The 24,893-nt window shown below is 46.1% G+C and overlaps 1 protein-coding gene across 1 annotated transcript in view; it reads right to left on the bottom strand.

Annotated features, from left to right (window-relative positions):
* Positions 1-665: 665 nt before the first annotated feature.
* BMP7 (bone morphogenetic protein 7) overlaps positions 666-24,893 on the bottom strand; it is a 41,979-nt gene continuing 17,751 nt past the window's right edge. Inside the window, exons 2-7 of the mRNA XM_058814579.1 lie at positions 17,489-17,681; positions 7,325-7,473; positions 5,984-6,181; positions 4,662-4,738; positions 3,911-4,021; positions 666-3,404 (exon numbers count right to left, since the gene is read on the bottom strand). Coding sequence (XP_058670562.1) covers positions 3,255-3,404; positions 3,911-4,021; positions 4,662-4,738; positions 5,984-6,181; positions 7,325-7,473; positions 17,489-17,681 — 878 coding nt within the window. The 3' untranslated portion in view covers positions 666-3,254. The remainder of the gene's footprint in view (positions 3,405-3,910; positions 4,022-4,661; positions 4,739-5,983; positions 6,182-7,324; positions 7,474-17,488; positions 17,682-24,893) is intronic.

Below are 24,893 nucleotides of genomic sequence, written 5' to 3'. Positions count from 1 at the left end.
TGATGATTGAATCCTCTGGCCCAGCAAATATATCTATGTAAGCTGGCATAACTCTGCTCACAGTTCAAAGAAAACAAGATCCCCAAAATTGCTGTTGTGCCCTGAAGATATAATGCTCAGTTAATAGAGGGATTTAGAGCATTATTTTTTTCAGCTGCCTCCATAGCAATGCAGTGTGGTATCCACAGTAGGAAACCTCATGCCAGCAGCATCTCTCAAATATGCTAAAACAATCTAAATTAGAAAATGTCAGCTTCTTGGCTGATGTTTCTTTGGAGTTTCTTTCTTCCTTTCTTGTGCCTCTATAATTTTATTGGGATGACTAAATCTCTGAACTATGTTAGCAGTAAACAGAACTAATTTACCCCCTGCTTCTTTGAAACAGCTGCTGACAGCTGCACTATAATTCAATCATGGATCTTTGCAGCACAGACTGCAAAACACATCCATATTTTTGCTATTCTTCCCTCCCTGTTGTATTTGGACCAAAGGAGCTGCCCCAAATAATGACATGTGACAGTTTTGCCCGTACATAGAGACTGAGCTGCATGAAAACAGAGGCCCAAGATGAAACATTATCCAGCCAGAAAGGTTCTTTGAATAAAAGGAGAATAACCACACAGATACACAATGTCGTCGGGATATCTTTTGTAAAGTTGCACTGATTTATTTTACTAGTTTGTACAAAAAGGCTTCTGACAACTGCTCTATGAAAAGAACCAGCAATGTGTATGCATTTTTGCCAACTGTTAATAAATATCTTATTAAATAAGGAAACAAATGTGTTTAGGAACCCAGAATAATTTTTCCTGCATGTGATTGAAAAGGAATTCAGAGATGGAAATAAATAATTCTTCTTCCGCTTGTGACAACTATTTACACAAAAATGTACAAACAGTGAAGCTGATGTTGAGCCTAGCAACAGAAATCCTGTTATTATGCTTAAAAACAACAACAAAAAACCAAAACAGAAACAATCCCCACATAATATTTAATATATGAGTCCCATACAGCAAGACCCCGTGGTCCAAGTTAAAAACACAATATACCAATGCAGTGACCACCAACACTGAAACACCCAAGAGAAAACTAATCCTTGACTACTAAATAGTGGAAGCTCAGGCATGATTAGCTTTTCACTTTCTAGGCAGCACCTTCACTTCCTTTAGGAGGTTTACAGAAGCACTGGTGTATATGTATGCAATGTCAAAAGATGCTTCCTCCCTTGTGATTTCATTCCTCACCCTAACCAGGGATGCACTGAGGGCAGATTTGGCTGGTTGTGGTGGATGGTGCTGTCTGCAGGCTCCATGAGAGGTGGATTTTTGGCTTCAGCTGTTGTCCTGCCGTGTTTCTGGCTGTGTTTGCCCATGGGGAGGGTGCTGCAGTCCTCCCTGCTGCAGCCAGGCTGCTCCTGCAGATGCTGGGGAGCTCTAGGGGGGTGCCAGGCACATCTGGCAAGGTGGCAGCTGCTCACCAAGGACCCCATCCAAAACCCACCAGTGTTGTAGGTTTTTCCCCTCTCCCATCAGCCTAATCCTGCAACTGAGAAAACTGCTGGGAAAACACCAATTGACTGAAATGAGATGAGAATTAGGCCATCAGAAACAAGGTTCCAATTAATTTCATAGACAGTAGGGGTTTTTTTCTTCCTTTGCTTATTCTTTTTTAAGTGAGGCATCTGGTCTGGATTTGATCTGTGACTTAAAGGGAGAAGAGCAGCGAGTGAAGTCCAGAATTTCATTTATCTTCTTTCTCTAACTCTCCTCTAAGGCAGGACATGGAGCCAAGTCCCTACTGTGGCTGCATGGCCCCATCTGCTCACTGAGCAGAGACCCATCTCCAGGGATTTGTGCTGTCCTGGACCAATCTGTGGGAGGTTTAGCTCTCTCAAGCTGAGATTTAGAGCTGGGTGTGCTGGGCATGGTGTTTTATTGGGCATTATTTTCTTTTTATCTCCCTGGTGAAATTTATACCAATCCTACTTTGGTGCGTGCCAAAGTGGGGAATTGGTTTGTGATTGGTTACTGCAACTCTTTATTCTTCTTTGCAACAACTTTAATTGGTCCTTAATTACTTAAGTGTGATGTTTGTGTAACCTGTGACTTTAAAAGAAGGAAAAAGAAAAGCCTTGAGGGGACATTTTCTTGCTTCTGGTTCCAGCTTCTTGGTGGCCCTTGAAGGGGATTGTTGTGGGGTTTTTTGAGGTGAAGCCAGGAGAGCAGGGGGTTTTATCAGAGACACTGGCCCCAGGAAGGTTTCCCAGCTTGTTCCCAGTCTGTGTGGGGCTGGGTGTGCATCCCGGCTCACAGCACCTTCTCACTTGAGTCTCCATGTTCTTGGAAAAGGGAAGAACTTGTTCCCTCTGGGAGGTCAATGGACATTTTCCACACAGCAGCAGGATCTTTAGTTACAGCTCTTAGAGTGACTGCTCAGGGCACCCCAGCTCCACGTCAGGATTAATCCCTGCTTCTCAGCATTTTGCTGCTTTCCTGTTTCAAGTTCATAGCAAACTGAAATACCTTCTGGCTGCCAGAGGAAATCTCCTTCCTTGTTGACAGAAAAAAGTACACCCCAAAATTCTCACTCTTTGAAGTACTTTTCTTCAGCTCTTTTGCTTGCCAGTTGATTTGTTTTTCCTTAGCCTAACCTGTCCTTTGAATTTGTGTCAATCCACATCCAGCTTTTGTTACTGTAGTTTAAAACTGGAAGTTGCATGTAATTCATCCTTGGTTTTGCCTATGAAATTGAAGCAGGGGGATGGAAGCAATAATTCTCTAACAAAATACCTGTTCACTCCAGGTATATTTTGTTCACTTATTTTATTGCAAACCGTGTTACAGGAACTACACACACTTATTAGTCACAGCACAGTCTCACCTTGGATAGATTATTACTGTTTTACTCACAATCAACACTGGTGAGTTTGCAATCTCCAGAAAGACTCATTTGCAAAAGTATGTACTGTAGGAGCCAATTTTGTAAGCAGATTTGGTTTTAAACGGTTTCTCTGGCTTGTTTCAGTTTACAAGCTCATTGTCTGTAATAAACTAAAACAAAATGTGTTCAAATGCCTCTTCAGATCCAGAAACTGCTCCATTGTCTGAACTTTCAGAGGCCTGGTCCTAAAATGGTTTGGGACTTTTTTAAACCCATGGCTGGAGCACCAACCTTTCCCCCAACCCCACACAGCCACACAAACCCACTCTTTACAAATAACTTCTTTTTCCTTTTTCTTCCTCTGTCCTACAAGCCTAGTGGCAGCCACATGCTCGTACCACCATGTTCCTGTATTTTTTTAAGATAACATTGGAGCTGTCATCAAAATAGAGCACTGAGATGGCGTTGAGTTGTGTAGGGGCACAGCAGGGCTTCGGCACAGTCTCTGGGTTTATAAAGTGAACCTGGGGAACGAAAATAGAGGAATGTTAAGATTTAATTCTCCCCTCTCCTCCCCCCATATCCTTCTTTCCTGGGCAACCTTCTGCTTGTCCTATATCCTCACTCAGTAGCTGAGCTGTGTAACTTTGGGATTCACTGGTTCTCGCTTTTGGTGGCAGCACGTTGTGGATCCTTACAGAGCTTCCCCAAGAGGTGCTGACAGTGGGTCTGGTGTCTTGCTCCTTCCCTCCTTCCCATGCAGTGGGCCCAAACCCCCATTGCAATATCTATCACAGGGCCCTTTCCAACCAGAGAGAGCCTGCCACTGCCTGCAACAGAGACATGGTCATTTCTGGCCAGGTTCTAATCCAGGCCAGACATGTGGTACAGGCACCTTGAGAGCTGAGGCAGACCCTCCTGTCCCTGTCAGCTCAGAGACCCCGCTGTGTATGAATTTATTTCTGAGTATGATTCTATAAATTTATTTCTGTCAGGTGTAAGGCTGTGCTAGGAGACAGGGGGCACCTACCAGTGTCTGTACAATGGCATGGTTTGTAGCATTCATGTAGGAATTCAGGGGGAAAGCACATTCTCCTTCACAGTAATAGGCAGCGTAGCCCTCCGGAGCAATGATCCAGTCCTTGAGTCAATGGAAGCCATTGGATTGTGGGGAAGGACAGAAATGCAGTGAAACAAAAAGCCAACCAGTTAAACATATAAACCAAACATATAGATCTAAGCATTAATACACACAGTTACAGTGGCCTGCAAAATAAATAACAATCTGCCCCCCTGGCCTTTCTGAAGCTCTCTTAGAGGTCTCTGAAGTGCCTGCCCTTCCTGCAGGGACACACCCCACATTGCAAATGTGCCCACAGAGCAGCTGCACATCTGGGTTCAGTTGTTTATCCATTCAGCAGTGCCCTGCCTGCCCACGAGGATCACTTCACCCAGCAGCACAATGCAGACACAAGTTTCCAGAAAGGAAAATAGCTTTAACCAGGTCTAAAAAAAACATGTAGATGAAAATGGAGAGCCATGCCTCCAACAGTGCCAGAGGACCTGCAGGCCTACAGCCCCTCAAAAGGACCTGACTGTGCTGAGCTTCCAGCCAGCCTCACACTAAATATTTGTACACCCAACTTAGCAGAAGCACTTAAGCACGCTAAAGGCTGTAAACAATATTTTTCCCCTTCAGGATTTAAAATAAAAAACCTGCCGGTGGCTGTATCTCAGTTCTGCAGTTGATAAATGATGTGCCGGGGCACCCCAGGCCTTACCTGCCACCCCAGGTCCCTGAAGCTGACGTAGAGCTCGTGTTTCTTGCAGGCCTGTCGCTGGTCACTGCTGCTGTTCTCTGTGAGGGGACAATGGTGGCCATGAGCCCGGGCTGCCCCAGCTCCCTCAGCAGGGAGTGAGGCACTGCTGCTCATCTGGTGCACTTACAGCTGGCTTTTTAGGTGTTTTGGTAATATAATAATGGCTGGGTTCAACATATATGAAATGCACTTCTGGCTTTTTAGTGCAAAGCCAACAAAGACCTGGGAAAGAAGGGGTTTTATCTTAATTTTTTTCCCCTGGACTTCCTCTGACCTCCTAATAGCAGCACACAGATCACTCTGATTATTGCCTATACATGAAAGGAGAATCAGTGCAGTTTTAAAGTTTTGTCCATCCTGAACACATAGCCTGAGCTGAAGGCCCAAGCAGAAAGAATGGCTCAGGAAGAATTTCATCACTGACAGGGTGGTCAGGCACTGAAAGGAGCTGCCAGGAATGCAGTGGAGTCCCCATCTCTGGAGGTGTTCAAGGGACTGGATGTGGCACTCAGTGCTCTGGGCTGCTTGACAAGGTGGGAGTTGGTCAAAAGTTGGACTTGATGATCTTGGAGGTTTTTCCAACCTTAATGATTCTATAGAAATGTGATTGTAAGCTCTGTTTTGCTTTTCCTTCTGCTCCTCACAAGCTCTCCTTGCGCTCAGTGAGGCACTCCCAGAAGCAGCTGGAATTTGCTGCTGCCTCAGCAGAGCCAGCCCCGAGCTGTGGCTCCTGCTGGGACCCTCATCAAGGGCCAGAACCTCTGAGGTATCACATAATTAAGCCACATTTCTATTTCAAATGCCTGATGGAGTTTTCTTCCAAATTAGGAAGCACAGCTCCCCCCAGAATAGCCGTGGTTATCCTGAGAATGAATTGGTTTTCCTTTTCTATGCAAGAATTTGGGGACTACTGTGCTTTTTAGGGGCTAAACTTAAAATCACGAGCTCTGGAAAATGAACAGCATTTGGATTCAGATATACTGATCACTGATTGTTTTAACGTAATTATCTTCCATTTCAAAATGAGAATTTATTTCATATGGGAGAAAAGGAGTTTTTCTGGTTAGGTTCTTGAGGTATTTTTTGAAATTTGAATTAAGAGATTCCTCAATCTAACACAGGGAAAAGAATGTTTTTGGAACAACCCGCCATTTTTTGGAACAACCCTAACCCCACACCCTTTCAAACCAGTGACCAGAGGGACAACAAACAAATAACATGGGAGAAACCATTCCCACACCATCCCAGAGCCAGAACCATGCTCCCAGGCAGCTGTGCTGTACCTGCAATGTTGGAGACCCGGAATGCCTCTTGGTTCTTTGGTGTTTTGGATCTGTTCTGGCTCCTCTGCTTGCCGCCCGTGGAGCGGATGCTGCGCAGGTGCACCTCGGTGGCCTTGAAGAAGGCCACGGTGAAGGGCTGCTTGTTCTGGGGACCCTGCCTCCCAATGAGCCCCGCCAGCTTGGGGTTGATGCTTTGTCCTGCAAGAATGACAGACTGGTGAGGGTTTTGGCCTGGTTTTATCCTGGTTTCATCCTGGCAGCACCCAGGATAACTCCTGTGAATGCCCTCCACCCTCTAAAGACCTTAACGGGCAAAGCTGCTTCTGACACGAGCAGCTCAGCACAGCTAACTTCATGTGTGTAAAAGTTACATTAACTAGTCCTACACATAATTGTTTTAGCCCAAATCCGCTCAGCATTAGCTTTTCCTGCATTCTTTAGAGGGGTTTCTTCAAGTTCACCAACCTATAATTTGAAGTGATCCTATAAAAGGAGCCATAAAACTCAGCCCATAGGAACGCTAAATTCCCACTGGAAGGTTATTAGCTTAAAATAAAAATGCCTTGTATGAAATGCTGACAGAGTTCCAGATATAGCTCAGCTGAGAGAAACAAACGTTTAGAGGCATTTTGCTTATTGCTGCATCTTGCCATCACCATACCTGATAACTTTGTACAAAACTCTGATTATCATCCATGATAATCATCATGATTTCATCATCATCCTTGTGCTCTAGAATAATTTGGGTTTTGGTAGAATTAGTAGGTTTCTCTGTAGAATTAAATCAATTATTTACAAAAAAGGTAAGGACAGGGTGGCAGTGGGAAATTTCATGTTTCTCCTTGTTGCTGTTGAGGGATGTCTGGGTGCTGCTGTGCAATGCAGAGGTGATATCCAGGATTATTCTGTCCCAAGCTACTGAGTGCTGCTGCTAAATCCAAGTTATGGTTTTGTGATCCTTTAGCCAAGGCCAGAGCTGTGCCTTGTCAGGCACAAATCAAAATGCCAAAGGACAGCTGACACTTTCCTGGAGAAGCCCTGCAAGGCAGCCTGACCAGAGAGAGGGGGAAAAGGACTCTCAGTTCATTTATTTTGGATGATTATATTTTTAATAGACTGTATTTGCTTCATGATTATAGGTCATGTAGCAGCAGATACAACGAAAGGATGGAGGTTGATTTACTTTGATATTTATTTTACTTCACTTAAAGCCTTGAGGATTGCCCGAGCTTAAAGTGTTGCATCAAAATCCTGCTGTATTTACAGCCTATGATATTTACTGCCTCCCCTGTCTGTGAATCATGGAACAGTCCCTGGTTTCTGCTGGGGTGTGACACTCACCATCAATGCCCTCGACGGAGAGCTGCAGGCCCAGGTTGTGCTGGGGATTCACCACCCAGTGGTTGCTGGTGGCGGTGATGTCGAACACCAGCCACCCTTCCTCTGCAGCCCAGATCGTCCTGGAGTCCAGCAGGAACAGATCTGAATCCCTGAAACAAAGAGCAGAATTCCCACTTAGCCAGGATTTCCGCTGGAGTCCCCACAAACATCCTTTAGGCAGCACAAGGGGTTGGGATTTCAGCAGTAGCTGGGCTGGTTTGTGTTCCCCTCCCATCACCCTCAGGTGAAACTTCTCTATTCTCTTCAAAAAAGGGAGGATGGGTTGAAGCAGAGCTGAGCTGGTTTGGGGTTACTTTGCTGTTAACCTTGAGCTCCTGGTGAAACTTCAAAAAAACTTTTGGCAGGCCCAGATCTGCAGAATTACTGTTTGCATATGCAAATCCGGTAATTGGGCAGACAATGCTGCTCATTAGCCTTTCCACACATAATTTCCTGACTTTTATGCATAACTGTAGTGTTGGCGCAAGGCAGCTGGAACAATGGTGTGCATATATTATCATATGTAATAGGTTTTTTTAAATTGGCTCATCTGAGGTTACAGATAACTGTTTGAGGCAATAACCTTCTGCACTGCTGTGGGTCACAATCTTTCTTCAATTCATTGCTTGGGTGGTTTTTTTTTAAAGGCCACTGCTGGCTTACTCTAGCTGAAGAAATAATATCAGAAAATGGAAAAGATCCTAAATAGAGAGATTCTGTTCTTTTGAAAAAGGTGGAATTATTCCAGACTTACAAGACATTTCCTGGCATATTTCTGAAAAATTAAAATTTGAGAAAATAGAGGTTCTGTAAAAGAAGGAGTTTTATCAGAAAAGAAGGAGATAAAACTCAGATTTAAAAATGGATGCTGTTGCAAGACTTTTATAAAAAATTACTTTAAAAGAAGAACAAAGACATAAGGTGGAAGTGTCTAGACAAGTCCTGTAAGAACCTCTTTTGTGCCTGCAGTGAACAAACATGATAACTTGTTCAAGTGTAATTATATCCTTTTGAATGAAGAACTATCCTTGAAAAACCCTTTAATCACATCCTCAAAGCTTTAAAAGGCCTTATGAATTCGGTCACTATAGATTTGTCAGTGCAAATATGTATATTCAGCTTGGTTTACACAGTGCCTCTTGTTTGCATGAAACATCAGGCGATCAGAAATGAATCTGAGGAGAGCTGTTGGCATAAGGGCTTTTGACTCACAGCTTTTAGTGATTCTTTCCCCTTTGGCATACCAAGAAATTAGAAGCTTTTGTCCCACACAGAACAGGAATGGAGGGGGTTTTTTTTGCAATGCTTTTATTGTTTATCTTTCCTCTCATCCTTAGTGGGCCAGAATGTGTAAGAGGTGATGCTTTCTTCTGAGAGCTAAGGGGTGTCACCACCCACCTCTGACTGTGCTGGCTTGCATGAAATTAAATTTCTGAAGTGAGTTCCTGCAGAGCACGTGGGCACAAGGCTCAGGAAGAAAATTCTGTGTTTCCTCCCTAAAGCAGGAGAGATTTGGGTACCCCAAGGCTGAATATGGAGCCAGTGCTGCTGAGGGTGCAATCAGTGCTTGCTTTCAAGCAAAGCTCTGGTTTGTGGAAGAAGCCCTACACCAGACTTGCTGCACCACCTCCTTGCCAAGGCAGAGGGGATCCTGTGGGAGTGTTCAGGGGATGTTTGGGGCCCAAGTGGGTGGCTCAGGAGGGGCTGTGGGGCAGCAGTGCTCAAGGCAGGTGTTGGCAGCTCGGTCAGCTCTGCTCCCAGGAAATCTGCAGTTAAACAGGATGGGTTTAACTCACATTAGTTACAGCAGTGCAAGAAGCTTGAACTCCAACCAGGGGACAATTCTCCTGGGGTTCCATCCCCACCCAGGAGCGGTGGCCCCATTTTCACAGTGCAGGACACCTCCCACCCTGCCCTGTTTACACCACACTGACCCAAACACATCCCACAGGAGCCAGGGACCAGGCCGTTGCATGGATGGGCCCGTCCCAGTGGCTGAGGCCAAGTTTCCAGGAGTAAAGGGTGTTTTATTCACATAGTCCATTATTTCAGCATGGCCCCTGACTGGAACTCATGATTCACACAAGGTTTGGTTAACAGGGATTTGGCTTGCTTGGTTTTCTCCCCTTGTAGTTTGCAGGTTGATGATAGTAGCAATCATAATAATTTTTTTTTTGTTTTAGCTACTGCTCAACTGCAGTATTATTACTCAGAAAAAACAGATTTTAAGCTTCCCATGCTGACATGATGCAATCAGGGGTAAGCAGACTACAAGAGGCATCAAGTACCAGGGTGAGTCAGTCTGGGAAATTGTATAATACATTTGTTTTCCTGTAGTTACAGCAATGTGCAAACAATAGGCCTGGAGGGGAAGCCCGAAGTGAGAGAGATCAAAGGGAGCCACTGAAGGGAAATGTCCTTCCCACACACACTTGGAACATTTGGACCCCAAAAAGCCCCATGTTGGATGCCCTTTGGAGGAGTTCAAGCACTCCTGGGTTAGTGTTTTCTGGGTGGGATGCAGAACTTCACTGGGGTTGCAAACAGAGGCTCCTGAGATGTGGCTCCTGTTCAGATGAAAAGAAACCTCTCGTTCTTTTCAAAAAGAAAACCTTTAAGTGGAATGTCCTGCTCTCCAAAGACAGGCAAACAGCATTAAATCACCAGCTAATAGGCAGCCAGCCCTCGAGATATCCTTGTTGGACAAGACACAGTAAACAGAGCAGAGAAATGTTGTTCTGCTAAGAATTAAACATCATTTATTCTGAGGGCTCCCATCTAATGGCTTGTCACAGAAGGCAGTGCTGGTTCAGTCTAACTAATAGGGCTGCTTTGGGTTTTAGCTGAGAGATAAAGATCTGAGCCCAAAGAGAAAAGGTTTCTATGCACATCTCACTGCTGTACCTCAATTTCACAGTGTGTACTCACAGAGCATGTTCCTGGAGCGGTGTGAGTAATGGCTCTGCAGCAAGGAGGCAAAAAAACCCCTTTGGTTCCTTGGCCCTGCATTCAGCTCCTTAATTTTAGAATTTCAGTGCATGCAAGAAACTGTACTTGCTCTTTTTCCAGAGCAAGAGATAGGAAAGGCACATGATCCTCCTTTTACAGAAAAATTAGGCTGGGACATGGAAATGTTAATGTCTAGATTAGAGTTACATAAATTACAAAGTCTGGGTCCAGACCACAAGTATGTTCTGTTGAGACCACATCAAAATGGCTCAGCCTTCAAAGAACTGACATCAGCGGGAGTGTCAGAGCTTTGGGCAATGATAAAATTTGGGGCTTTCTGCTCGCCTGTCTCCAGCACCAGGCTCTCAGTGGAGCCTGAGATGAAGACAGGAGGTTGGCATTTGCCTGCTGATGTCTTTGGTAGTGTCTCACACTGGATGCCAGACAGGAGAGTCACCTCCTGTTAGAAAGCACTCCCAAAAAAATTTGTCTACAGGTCATGCAAGTGCTGTGTGGTCTGTGAAACTTCCTGAGTGAACTTGTTTTCTGGGCTAGGGCTGAGTAACCAGCGCTGCAGCGTGAGGGTGGCTGGGCAGGATGTATGTGAGGTCGTGTCTGGGAAGCAGCTGCAGCTATGGAGGTGGAAGGGCTGACCTGCCAAAGGGCTGATGGTGGTAAGGAGAGGGATCACAAATATTTAGTGAAGAGAAAAGGGCTGGAAGAAGTGAGGATTGTGGGGGTGAGCACAGAAATAAGAGAATGAGGCAGGGAAGGGAAGGTGTGGGATAAAGCGAATTGTTGCAACATGGCAATTCTGAAATAAGAGAAAGGATTAACAAACATGAAGCTTTGTGAAAATAGTATTTATGGCTTCTTTGCTTTTTGCTGGGGTACTTTTTCAGTCCCTGGGATGCAGCTTGGTTTGAAGCCATAAACACTAAAAATATACTCTAAAATGAGAAGTGCTGCATCTGCCCCAGTCACCTACCTTGGTGAGCTGGGGCATGAGGAGAACATGAATGAAAACATGAGAGACAGAAATTCTGCATTGGCAAGGGAACAGGAGATAAAACTCTGCATATATGGACTATAATGCTGTAAGGTCTGCACTATTTTAGGCCAGTCCTGCCAAACAGTCCCTGCTTTTACATCTGTTTTCTTCCCTCACTGTCCCCATCGTCAGCCCTGTTATTTCAAGCTGCTGCTTACAAGTGGCAGTAAACACTAATGAGCACTTCCAAGAGGGATAAAAATAAATGGGAAAAAGGACAGTGAAGGTGACTCTTGGCAATTTCCATTACACTGTAAGACAAGGTGATTCCTGTGACCAGGCTGTGCTGGCAGCAGCCCCCAGGCTCCCCTGGCTCTATCCTGGCAGCATCAGGGACAGGGAATCCCTCAGCCCTAAGAGCAACCCTGGGCTGCCCTGGTCCCCCCCTCTACCTGCAAGAATTCCAATATCAGTGCTTTAAACAGAAACCATTCAGAGGCACCTTGCAACAGCCTTTGGATGGCTTTACGAATGTGGCTTAACCCTCCTGCTTCTGCTTTAAAGTAGGAAACACTTGAGGCATGGATATGTTGAATTCTCTTTGATTCAGCATGCAAACCACAGTGTCTAAGGCAGGAGCACAATCCTCTCCTCTCAACTCATATTCTGACCCTAGAGGGGCTGTTTGGGTCACAGGCACAGGGCAAGGACAGAGCTGGCATGGGGAAATGGGTTATTCACATTCAGGTTTGAGCAGGTGGAGGGAGGAGAAGGCAAAAAGGACATCCTGGCAGGGTGAGAGGAGATGTGGGGCTAGAAGACATCTGTTTGGATTAAAAACCTGCCCTATCCAGATTCCAGCTTGCTTGGTGTCATTGCTTAAAGTCAGCTGCAGCTGTCCAAAGACAAGCTTAGGAAAATATTTTTCAGACTTTCCTACTTTGAGAGGGCCCCAGGATCTCCCTGGGCCTCTCCCTGGCACGTTTGCAACACCCTCTGTACACAGACCTGATGCAGCCCTCCTCCCACACCTTCCCTGCCCTGGGCCTGGGATCCCCTGCTTATCCTCCCCTCTCCCTCCCCACTGATAAGGGCTCTCCCCACTGATAACAGCTCTCCCCACTGATAACAGCTCCCCCCGTGCCCCCAGGCAGGAGCCAGCAGCCAAGCACAGCCCAGGGGCTCTGCCAGGTGAAGGGATGTCCACAGCAGGAATTCAGTTTGCTGGAGGTGTTTTCCAAGGGTTGGCCTGAAAACTGGCTGTACTGGTAGTGAAACAGATCTGTGTAAATTCTGCTGAATCTAGGGGGAAAATTAAATTCACTTTAAAATTGCAGCAGATTCTTAATTCTGCTTTCTGTGATTCAAGTAGCTGTGCTGCCTTTCTTAGACAGTGTTGGTGAAGGGTAAGATCTCGATCTCAGAGGCTGATTAAAAGTGGCAGTGGGAGTTTGTTACTGAGAAGCAACATCTTTCCTAAACATGAAGCCTGTTGTAAAAACACTGCTGGGAGAAATGAGGTTTTACACGTATCCCTGACACTTTCTGTACAGCTGTTTCTGCTCAGCATTGAGGGGCTGTTCTTCAGTGCAAGGACCCACTGGGGTATGCAGAATGCCTCCTGCAGCTCCTCAGGTGCCTGTGAAGAGTTGTGCCTTGCTAAGTTCAAGATTTTTCAAAGGTTTTGCAGGCTGCAGTGGCTTTTAGGACTGGTTTGAAGGAGAAAACCAGATACAGTCCCTTCTTGGAGAGCTGCAGGATCTCTGTGCTCACATTCCCTTGTTACTTGCTGAGAGATAAATGACTGAATTGCAGATAAATCACCAAAAATTATAATCAAATTAATTGTTGGTATTTGTAGGTATTGTCATGGTGCTGGGGCACATCATTAAATCCAACTGTGCTGTGCTGCACCATCCTCAGAATGCCCACACTGGCACTTTTAAAAGTGGGAAAAAGGACAGGCATCACACTGGCACTTAAAAAAAATGGGAAAAAGGACAGGCATCACACTGGCACTTTAAAAAGCCCCAAAAAGAAGGCACATCTGCTTTATGGGCTGGGTGGGCCCAAGCCTTTCTTAGGTACTAGAATTACATGTTTCAACCCACAGCATGGAACCAGACTCCAGGGAATGGCAGAAAGGGGTCTGGAGAGGGGCTCAGGTTTGATCTGCTGCAGCAGTGCTGTAGTTTGAAGCTCAGGCTAAAGGGTTCCAGCTGCAAGTCAAACCCAGGAATGCATCCTGCAAGATCTGATTTTTCTGTAGGGCTGGTAACATGAGCATTCAAATCACTGCCTTTGAAGCCCTGGAATCCATAATGGCCACAAAGTGAACATGTAACAACTACATTTCAATTACCAAAGGCTGGTCAAGTACCTGGTTTTATTCTCTCCAGTAACAAAACTCCCATCGACTTCAAAGGGGCTGGGATTCACTCTGCAGTGCAAGAGCTGGGTCCAACGAAATAGGAGATGTAACTCTGGGATGAGGTATTTCAGCTTCAAAAGGTGCAGACAGAAAAGCAGGATGGAGCTCTGAGCTTTAGGGCATCTCTACAGTCTGCATTTTTTCTGCAGGGTAATTAACTGAGGGGGATGCCCTGACTGAGCACTGGGATCTGCTTTGCTCTCCCTCCTTTTCTGGGGGAGGAGATTTGAACAGCCCCAGGCTCCCCATGGCCACCTTCCCACTGAGGAGCTTGTCACCTCAAACCCGGACTGCATGTCCTGCTGCTCTCAAGCCAGGCACTGGCTTTGTCCAACACCTTCCCAAGCTTTTGGGTGAGTGAGCCATGACGTCCAAACAGGAGTTGGACATGACTCACTGGACTTTGAGCTATGCACTTGAGAGCTTTGAGGCATGTTATACCAGTTAAAACACCATCAGTGTTTGTGATATTTGGGACATTTTTGTTCATGAATGTACTTGTTTGCCTAAAGTGAATAGCTTATGCTGTGTGCCTAAAGAATGCTGTGCACGCCTTTCCATTGAGGAGATGCTGCCAGTTTGAAGAGCTTGCCTTGCAAGGAAAGATTTGGAAAAGTGGAAAAGAATATTTGATCATTTAGCCTGATTTCCTACAAACACCTGTAACAGTATCTTCAATCTGACAGAGATGTAATTCCTGGCAGTGCAAAGTCATGAGTGGCATCTCATCTGCTGCAAAGGGAGGGCTGGGCCCTCATTTTTGCTGCCAGGATTGTTAGGCTGAGCAGGTGGATGGGGGAGAGGCTCTACCCTGCAAACACTGAGCTGCTGAGGGGCAGGATTTCAGGAGCAGCCTGCTGGGGGTGCAGCTGTTGCTCTGGAAACACCTAAGCCTGTATTTTTCACTGACAATGAAGTGCACACAGGAGATGTTGCTGGTTAGATCCCTCCAACCTCTCTGAACTCGTGAAGCCATTAACTGCTGAGCTGCTCATACCTCTGCTTTCTGTGAGCTGAGGGCACCATCACACCCTCCAAAACTGGAGGCTCTTGTGTGGTTTAACTGAAAACCCTGCCTGCAGCTCATCCCACAGAGGAAAATCTCTCCAGTTCCCCTCAGCCTGAGCTTTCCCTGTGCTCTGGGAGCTGTTCTGCTCTCTGCTCTGTGAGGATGCTGAGCTGCCCCTGGCAGGATCTGCCGTGCCTCGGGCACTGCACAGCCTGCAGAATTGGAGGGTCAGCTCCCAAAAGGCAATTCTCTGTGTCAGGAGAGCCCTGGCAGGAGGAAACCCGAAGGCAGCAGAGGTTTCCCTGCCTGCGTGGGGCGGAGGGCTTGGCTTTGTTTTGCTCTTGTTGCTAACAACGTCAGATGGGGCTGACTTTCCAGAGCTCAGGATGAGACAAACAGCCAAGGAAGCATCAAAGTCAATGGGTGTTTTTTGATCAACACTGGAGAGGGTTTGTTTTCTTTCTGCACTTGCCCAATGACACACTGACTTGGATGACTGGGCTGTGACAGAGCCGGGTGGAAAATGTCAGTGGAAAAATGCAGAAAAAGAGCAAATATTTTTACAAATGGTAGGGACAATATTTTTACCTTTGGTCAATCCAAACCAACAGGAATATTTTTTCAGGACAAACTGTTCAAAACTCGCCACAGCCTGTGCCAAAATGTATGCAAAAGGGGAATATGCATGAGCACTCATTAAAAATAGCGTTGCTGTGGTGAATATGATGCAGTAAAATTGCATCTAGTCCTGTGGCTGGAACATCTGTATAATTAGCAAGATTCCTCACCTCTTCCAGACAGTGGTTGATGTATATGCCCACCCTTTGCATACATTTATTTTCCTTTAGGAGTAGGAATTAGTGGAGGAGACAGTTTGCAGAAGCATTTGCTGCTCCCCAGCAGTGCCTCCCCATCCTCTCTAAACAAAGTTGTAACAACCTTTTGGATGCACCATGGTAAAATTAAGATATCAGATCTCATTCTGACTCTGTCAGTAGGATTCCTAGTGGGCACCTCACTCATCAGGACCTGAGGGGGAACTGCCCTGGCAACTGATGAGGGAGGAAGGTCATTTACCCCAGAACAGGTTCCTGGCAGCTCCCCAGTGCCCTGGCACTCGTGTTGGTGCCTCCTCTGCCAGCACATCTACAGTTCCTGCTCTTCCCAAGACTGGAAGGCCATCCCTGCAGGCTGGCACCTAAATAACCCTCTCAAGAGATGCAGCAAAGGGAGGCTGCTGCCTCTGGAGTGGCCTGAGAGGGAATAAACTGAAATGCTTAGGGTGAGCAGAACATCTGATGGGGCCTGTGCACAGCTCTGGCTTGGTGCCTTCTCCTTTAAGGAAGACCTGGTTAAAATGCACAGTTTGAATTACCGCTGTTTGATAAAAATAGATTCATTTTAGCACAGTCCCCAAACACTGCAAATAATTGCATCATTAGAAATGCCAGGAGAACCATGAGTTTTAAGCTATAAAATCAGAATTTCAGATGTGGAAGAAAACACACCAGTGGTTAAATATTTTTACTATCCAGCAAAGCCGGCAGAAATTCTCACTATTAAGAAAAAGTTGACAAGGTTTCCTGACATATTTCAATTTTTTCTGCATTTTTATTAGCTCTTATAAAACTATAAAGCCAGAGTCCTGAATATACTTTTTTTTTTCTTACCCTTTTGGACTTTCCACTTTTTGAATCCCTTGTGTTTCTCTTTTCATAAACCTAAATTAGAGCTATAGTATTATTAGCCCATATTTAGTAGTCCTAAAGAATAACTTCTGACAAGAATGTGATTGTAAATACTTTTCACATAAATAAATGCAATCTCACTTTTGGTAGGATTTGTATGTGAAAGAAATCTGTGCAAATGAAACTAAGTGCCTTTGATAAGTGGTTTGGGATTGCTGATTAATTGGAACTAAAACCAGATGAGAAAATTGAACATATGTTCTTATTCAAGTTCCCTGGAGGACTTGTCAGGGAGCTTGGCATACATTAATAATTGCTTGGAAGGGATTTAATAGCTCATCTTGCAGTTTTGCACATACAAAAAAATCAGTCAATATAAAAAGCATGGTGTCATCTGTCTTTGTTAATTAGGGAGCTTGAATGCCTTTGATAATAAGGGCTGGTAATTAAGCTACAATTCCAAAGGAAGCATTTGGGTTTGCCACCTCAGGATCCATCAGGGGCGGGAGGAAAGGGGGAGTACTTCCAGAAATCTTGAGATATTCCTGTTTATGATAGTTTTTCTGCACTAGCACATGGCACAGTGCTCCCAGAGGGCAGAGCAGGAGTGCTGGGGATGCTCCCTGGGGCACAGAGAGGCTCCCAGGCCATCTCTCCTTGGGTTTGCAATTAAGCTACAATTCCAAAGGAAGCATTTGGGTTTGCCACCTCAGGATCCATCAGGGGCAGGACGAAGGGGGGGATTTCTTCCAGAAATCTGGAGATATTCCTGGTTTATGATAGTTTTTCTGCACTAACACACATCCAGCACTCCCAGAGGGCAGAGCAGGAGTGCTGGGGATGCTCCCTGGGCCATGGGGAGGCTCCCAGGGCACTTGTGCCCACATCACAACACTCAGGAGCTGCGGCAGCAGGATCTCTGGGATCCCCTGCACGCCCCAAAGCCAAACGCAGCCCCTTGTGCTGATGGCCTCAGGCTCTCTGAGAGCCCTGGCTGTGATTCCCTGCAGGAACAGGGAGCTGTGCCCTCAGCAGAGTGTCCCCGTGGGTGCCTCACCTCCCCGGGTGCTCCTGCAGGACCTGGTAGACGCTGATCTGGAAGGTTTCGTTGTCGAAGCGCTCGCGGATGAAATCCTTGTAGATCCTGAACTCGGCCGCCGTCACCGCCTCCCCCTCAGGGATCCGCGAGAGGTCGAACCTGAACTCTCGGTAGTGGCAGCGCTGGTGGTGGAACTCCCTGTCATGCTCCACTGGAACAGAAAACAGCCCATTAGGCACCTGCTTTGTTCCCCTTCCCTCACCAGCAAACACCCTCAGAGCTGCCACAACAGACAAGGGCGGGAATATCTGATGGCAGCACCTTGGGGGCTGCTCAGATCACCAAAGCACAGAGGAAATACCTGCCTCTATCTGGGCTATTATGGACATATATGTGTTTATCAGGCTCCCTTTGGAACAGTTTCACAGTTGGCTGGCACAGGGGGCCATTGTGTTTTAATGATTTTTGGCAGCTTTGTGCCTGACAAGTGACTCTGGACATTTGCCACCGATAACGACCGAGCTGCTGTGGGAAGGAGCTGAGACAAACAGATGGGGCTTTTCAGGAGTGCTGGTTCTTGGCCTGGCTCTGCTCCTGACAGTCACACACACGCATACCCACACTCTATAGACACAAATTCCAGCCCTCGAGGCTTTTCATGCCAGTGACCCACATTTGGTGCCAGCTGAACTCACCGCGAGCTCACGGCTCCTCTCTGTAGGGTCAAAGCTTTCATTTTAAAGGATCTGTAGTGGTCAGGGCTGTGAAGAAACTGTTCAAAGTGAGGGCTTCCCTCCACCTCCCAACCCTCACTGTGAAATAACAAGTGCTGGTGTTGGGATGTGTGCTGTCCCAGGGGGTGACAGGCCTGCCTGTCCCCTGATGGAAGCTGGTGGTCCCCTGTAACCCTGCTTGTGGCACGGAAGCAGGGGTCAGTGTTGGGAGGAAACAAAGACTTCAATCCAGTCCTGCAGCAAGGGGGAGGAGAGGTGTCAGTGCCCCAGCCCAGCACATGAGGCTAGGCACCCTTCTTGGAACAAATTCCAAATTAAACAGACAAGTCAGACAAAGGAGAAGGGGGAAACGGAGCTGTAAGGGGATGAACTGACTCGCCCAAGGTCACAACGCATGACATTTTAAGAGTTGAGGTTTGAACCAGGGACTTCCTATAAGTCCCAGTCCTGTCGTCTGTCCACTTGACCTCTCTGCAGCTCGAGTGCACAATTCAAGTAGTTAGCTCTGAGATTTCCTTGGCCAGGAATGTGTGTCTTCCTACAGGCCTGATTTGCTTCTGGCAGCAGCAAATCCATTGTGTAAATCCATTGACTTAAAGGGAATTACTCCTGAAAAAAGAGGAGTTCCAAGCGTGGCTCTGGACAGTGCTGTTTAAATTGACAGCTCTGCGTGGCACAAACACAGCTCAGGGTTTGTGAGTCCATGGCCAGGGTGTCCCCACGGCAGGGACAGAGCTGGGGAGGCTCTGGGAGCGGGGCTGTGTCCAAGCGCGGAGCAGGTTCAGTGCTGCTTTGCTGGCTGAGGCTCAGCCCCTGGCCATGGACTCTTCCTCCTCTCTCACATCCCTTCTGTGAGGAGTCCAGTTTGCCACTGTGTGATTGCTGCTCAGGGAAATGCTTCAGAGCTCTTACTCATAGCTGGGATTCATCTTAGAGGAGCTTTTTAGGTATGAAACCTCTGCACTTTCCAAGGCAAAGGTGGTTAAGTTTAGCAAATGGTTTTATGTGTTGAGCGCTCTCTGTTGCACCTCTGCTAAAACATCTCAGGGGCAACATTTAGTGTCTCATACCCTGATGTGGAGGAATATTGTGAATATTCACCAGTGTTTGTGAAAGACTTGGCAGGCTACAACTGCCCTGGACGTGCTAGCAACACTATTAAACGAGCCTCAATCCCTTTCCTCCAAAGTACTCCTAGCAGAATAAGATATCAAGAGCATAATTTCAGCTTTAAAGGAATTTATCTGCAACTAAATTATAATGGAATGAAAAATACTTTAATATGGAATGAAAAATACTTTAATATGGAATCCCTCCTTTAACCACAAATGTAGAAGAATGAGTATAATGCAGGGTGGGTTTAGTTGCAGCTGTTAGCAGTAGGATGTACAAACATGATTTGCTTCCAAAGACATGGGAAGGCTGAATTTCCAGAGAAAGGTGGGTGCAGCTTTTCAATACGTGTGTGATGACAACTACATCAACCAACACTGGCCTTTAGCTGCAATTTATACACAAGGTCTGACAACAAGCACATGAAGATGAAACTTTTTGCTAAAGGTCACAGCAATTCCCACTGCTGAGCCCTAGAAAAAATGTGTCGTGTTAGTATGAAAAATTAACAGCCAGGGTCATAAAATAAAGAGCCCCAAAGTTTGAACTTTCCCATGCTTTGCAGATGTTTGGATATAGGGTTTTGGCCTGAGCCATCTTTAGTGTTAAAGCAAACATTCCTGTGGCTATAGTCATTAAGATCATGAAAATATGTGGATATGTAACTGAAGAAAGAATCCCAAGAAACCCTTCAACTCAGTGTTTATTGTTTTTCCCCTTTTTCTTTGCACTCTGGACCTATCTGCTGACCCAGAAGTAACAAATCCTTTCAGAACTAATTTATGAGAAACACTGACCCTGAATCAACATCTGTTAGATGACTGCAGTAAATCTTATTACATAATTAAACACCAAAATCTATGTTAAAATAACGTTAAGGGTCTGACTCGAACTCATAAAAGCAAGACTCTTCATTATGAAGGCTGAAATCCTATCCCCAAGTCCTGCTGCTGTGTGCTGGTATTTGGGAACATGTGGTACAGTATATCTGATCAAGCACTTTCTGCAGACCCCTGTAATACCCTAAGCCCAACAGCACGGGGTAAGCAGGGGAGCATTCAAGGAGCCTGAGTTTCCTGGGTTTGATGGGTGTTAGACCTCTGACAATGCTGCAACTGGGTCATTTCCAGTTAATTACCTGAGGAGTTGCAAGGGGGAGAGTGGGGGGAGAGCTTAAGAAAAAAGACAAGGGGGAATAGTGGTATTTTAAGTGTTCATTGAAACAGTTCAAGAGAATTGCTGCAGCAATTCTTTGGATGTGACTGTAGTTTTGCATCTTGCAAAGTTGCAATTATTTGCATCTTTGGATGTGATTTTGTAGGTCCTCCATTAGATTTATAAAACCCATGATCCCTATTGACACAATGACCATAAGAAGAACTTTTTGGCCATCCTTGAAGGATTTAATCTCAGCTGTTTGTTCACCATTAAATTAATGTTAAATGCTCCCTTAAAACACATCAAACATTTTGAATATTTGCTGGATATGCTTCATAGCCCTTCTGCCCACAGAACTTCAACTCATCTTTGTCCCAGGCTCATAGTTCTCACAAATCTACTACCCAAAGGCTTTGGTGAATGGTTTAACTCAGATGCTAATTTCAAACATTGGAAATTCCAGCTCACAATTCAAATGCCTTGGCAAGGCAGCTGCTTGGAGAGGAAGCCAAAGCTCTGGATGTGCAATCAAAGGTTGTAAAATAGGAAAAGGAAGAACACCCTTGCAAAATAATTCTGCTATGAAACAGACTGTGTGCCCTGACTGTGGGAAAACAGGGCATTTCCTCTCCCTAAAAAACAATCCCAAGTCACTCACAGGTGATGCGTGTGAGCCTCTCCTCATTCTTAGAAGCAGCATTGCATTCTGGAGGCACAGCCACTGCAGAAAAATTCTAACTCAATTTGGCCTAATTTAACACAGGGCTTAATCTGGCCTAACTAAAAGGCCTAATTTAACACAGGGCTCTAAAATTGCTGTTGTGAAATAACCCTTGGCATGGTGAGTGTGGCAGTCAATTGGGGCTATGGTGGATGAGGATCACCAGGCACTCCCCCTGGCACAGTCCTTGGGAAAGGTGGAGACAGTGGGAGCTGTGGGATGGGGGAGGACATCAGATGCATGAGAAAATAAGCAAGACACCAAAAATCGTGGGGGAACAATTAAGGAGATGCAGCCAAAACAAGGAATATCTCAGGCTGGTGGTTATCAGTGGCTTGGCCACACCTGTCACAAACATGCAAGTCAGATCAGCACCTCTGAAAGCCTGGCCTTGCTATCTGAGCAGGATCTGAGTGCTGCTCTATCTGACACTGAGAGGGCTCCCAGCCCTCTGAAGTCCTTTGTGTCTCCAAGGCTCTGTTGTGGCCTGGTGGTGATGCAAGAGGGGGCAGGACAGAGTTGTGCAACTCCAGGGATGGTTAAAGCTAACAGGATGGGCACATGTGCTCAGGTGTGAGGCAGCCAGGTATCAGATCCAAAAATATGGGAAAGCTGGAGATAAAATGTCAACAAATACTGGGTGCTTGTCGTGGCGTGTGCTGAAGATACAGAACTTAAAAACATCAGCAGACAGGGATGAAACAGTGTGGCTGCTGATATTTGGAACTTGCAGCAATACAGTTAAAGCCTGTACCAAATAAATAATGTTGGACAGAAAACCTTGAGGTCCTGGTTTAGCACCCCATCAGCATAAAACTGGAAACTTCAGCTGATCCCACGTTTGGTCATTTTCACAGCAAAGTATGTTGAGGTTAGAAATAAACCAACTCCAACTCTTTGCAGCCCCTTTGTGAATCTCTGCTGGCAAGGGCAAAGCCACCCTGAGCTAATTCTGCAAACCTGGTTGGACTTTGGGGTGGTGTCAGGGATTGCTGGTGGCCAGGCCTGCCTCGTGACACAGGGATTATGGTGAGGCACAGCTTGCAGTGTTTTTGAATGACAGTGTTAAAAATAATTATTATTGAAGAATTAAAGAGCTTATCTAGATGCCAGGCAAGTCAATAGAAATATTTTCACTAATTTCAATGGATTTCACAGGAGACCAATCTCCCTGCTTAGGTATTTTTACTCTCTTGTTTTCTGAAAATGCCAAAAAACTGCTTTTCAGAAAGAAACTCAACATCAGATGAATAGACTCTGGTCTCAGGTTGCCAAACTGGGAAAGCTTTGGTAATTCCACAGCTCTTCCTCCCAGGCACATTTGGGTGATGCACTTAGAACACACTTTGAATATATAAACAAGTAAAAACTTAAATTTTCTTGTTAACGCTTTCACCTGATAATATGTTAATTGTTTTTATAAGGCACTTTGAGAGCAGTTGTCTCATTTATTGTAGTGCTTACAACAATTAGAGCTACTTGTTTCTCATTTACAATGGAAAAAGGCTCCAGAAGGAATGTGCAGTAGGGTGTCTGTAACTTCTTCACTCCCAAAAAAGGCCAGAAGGGATTTGTTAAGGACTTTAATCTCAAATAGATTAAAGGTCCTGAATTCCAGAGACTGAAAGATAAGTCAAAGGAAAATAGATTCCAAAAGACAACACCCCCTGCCTCAGCCTCTCAGCCAGGCTGCTGCTGAGCCACCAGCAGCTGCCTGAGAAACCCCACAGAAATTCAAATGCCAAAAAGAATCTGCCAGGCTCTGGCATTAAGGTCTCACAGGTTTTCAGAGTCTACCTGTGTGGTGAGTTTAGAGGGTAGGAGAGTCTTTATTTGCTTTCTCTCCAGCAGCTGCAGAGCTACAGAAAATGGGCACTGTTTCTTCAGAGGTGGCTGAGACTGGACTGTCCTGAGGTCCAGGCTGGATCTCTAAACTCTGACCGACACATTTGCATCCAGCAGCGCAAAGTCTTGTTTGAATTTTCAAAGAAAATTTACCTTTCTTTCCCTTCGTTGTCACTACCTTAGACTGAAGCCAGAGCTTCAGGAGCTCTGTTGCATCATTTCAGTGCAGAAATTCCCAGAAAATAGAATCCCAGAAACCAGCTCCACCTGAGCCCCACCAGCCCATGTCTCACAGGGAAGCTCCACTCCTATCTCCTGCCTCACCCTCCTGCCTCCCTTGGGAAGTGCATCCAGCTGGAAAGAAATGTCCCCTTTCCCAAAGGATGATCCTTGGGGTGGCTCCTGGCCTGTGCCAGCTCCCAGAGCAGCATGGCAGGAGCAGCAGGGACCCCCCAGCATGGAGGGAGGGAGGCCAGGCCCACCCCTGGGGCTCGGGCCTGCTGGTGGTGCTTGTGAAATGGAGCTGTAAATTTTCGGGATGCCAAATTCGAGACCTCTGGATGGGCTCCTAATTAACAGGCATTAAATGTTCCCTCTATAAATTGCACTTCTTTGTCTCTAAATTGGTGGATAAAACCATGGCACTTATGAAATATAGGCCTTTTCTCCTTATGTTGCTGGGGTTCAAGAAGGAGGAAACCAATTAGGGGCAGGATCCAGCGGTCTGTGCAGCTGAAAGAGCCCACTGGGCTCAGCAGGGCGCCTGGTTGAGCAAGAAATGCGAGGCCAGTCCTTATATTTTTCTGAGGAGAAGGGGGACTATAATAAAGATTATTGCAATAATGTCATGCCAGGCCACAGCCAGCAAAGGGAATGTTTCCCTCCTCATTGTCCTTGACAGCAAGAGTTACAGGGGCAGTGGCAGGAAATTTATAATGGCAAGAATTTGGGAATGCAAAGTTCTGTGATTGGTTTTCATCTGTTTCATTCTCTTGGCTTCGTGATTTACATGCTGACATTAGGCAGCTAAAGCAGCAGTTACAGAAATAATTGGAGAAATAGTTGAAGAATATAAATTGGGAGTTCTATAAATGGAGTAGAGCAAATGTCCTGGGATGTGTGATGGGATATATTTTAAAATTTTTTTTTAAAGAGTGATAAAAACAGTATTTGGCAGGCCTTTTACATGGAATAGCTGCAGCTCTCCAAGTCATCTAGAAGCTAGTGCAGGTTTTTGGAGAAACCCAAGGAAAAACAAATACAGCCTAGATTCTGACCTGCGACATAAGCTTACTAGAAAAATAGTCTGTGGTTTTTCTATAACCCATTAATGCATCCCATCACCGGGGATTGCTGCCATCCTGCCACTTCTGAAACCACAGCCTGTCCTTGAGCCACAGGCTCAGCACCCCCAGATACTGGAGGGCTCTGGGCTCATGTGCCCAAGCCCTGCCCTGATGCTCTGGGCCCATGTGCCCAAGCCCTGCCCTGGTGCTCTGTCCCCGTGTGCCCAAGCCCTGCCCTGGTGCTCTGTCCCCGTGTGCCCAAGCCCTGCCCTGGTGCTCTGTCCCCGTGTGCCCAAGCCCTGCCCTGGTGCTCTGTCCCCGTGTGCCCAAGCCCTGCCCTGGTGCTCTGTCCCCGTGTGCCCAAGCCCTGCCCTGGTGCTCTGTCCCCATGTGCCCAAGCCCTGCCCTGGTGCTCTGTCCCCATGTGCCCTTTGCTGAACAGGCTGCTCTGAGCCAGGGCAGGGCTCAGCAGAAGGGAACCTGCACCCAGTTGCTCCCTGCTCAGGGACCCATTTTACTGCCAGGGACAGGGAGGAGAAGGTGATAAACTCTTTCTTGCATGGTAA

The sequence above is a fragment of the Ammospiza caudacuta genome, chromosome 15 (genome assembly GCF_027887145.1).
Source record: "Ammospiza caudacuta isolate bAmmCau1 chromosome 15, bAmmCau1.pri, whole genome shotgun sequence".
In the NCBI taxonomy this organism is placed as follows: Eukaryota; Metazoa; Chordata; class Aves; order Passeriformes; family Passerellidae; genus Ammospiza; species Ammospiza caudacuta.
Note: the sequence above shows the minus strand (reverse complement) of the source record. Positions and strands in the feature narration are given on the sequence as shown.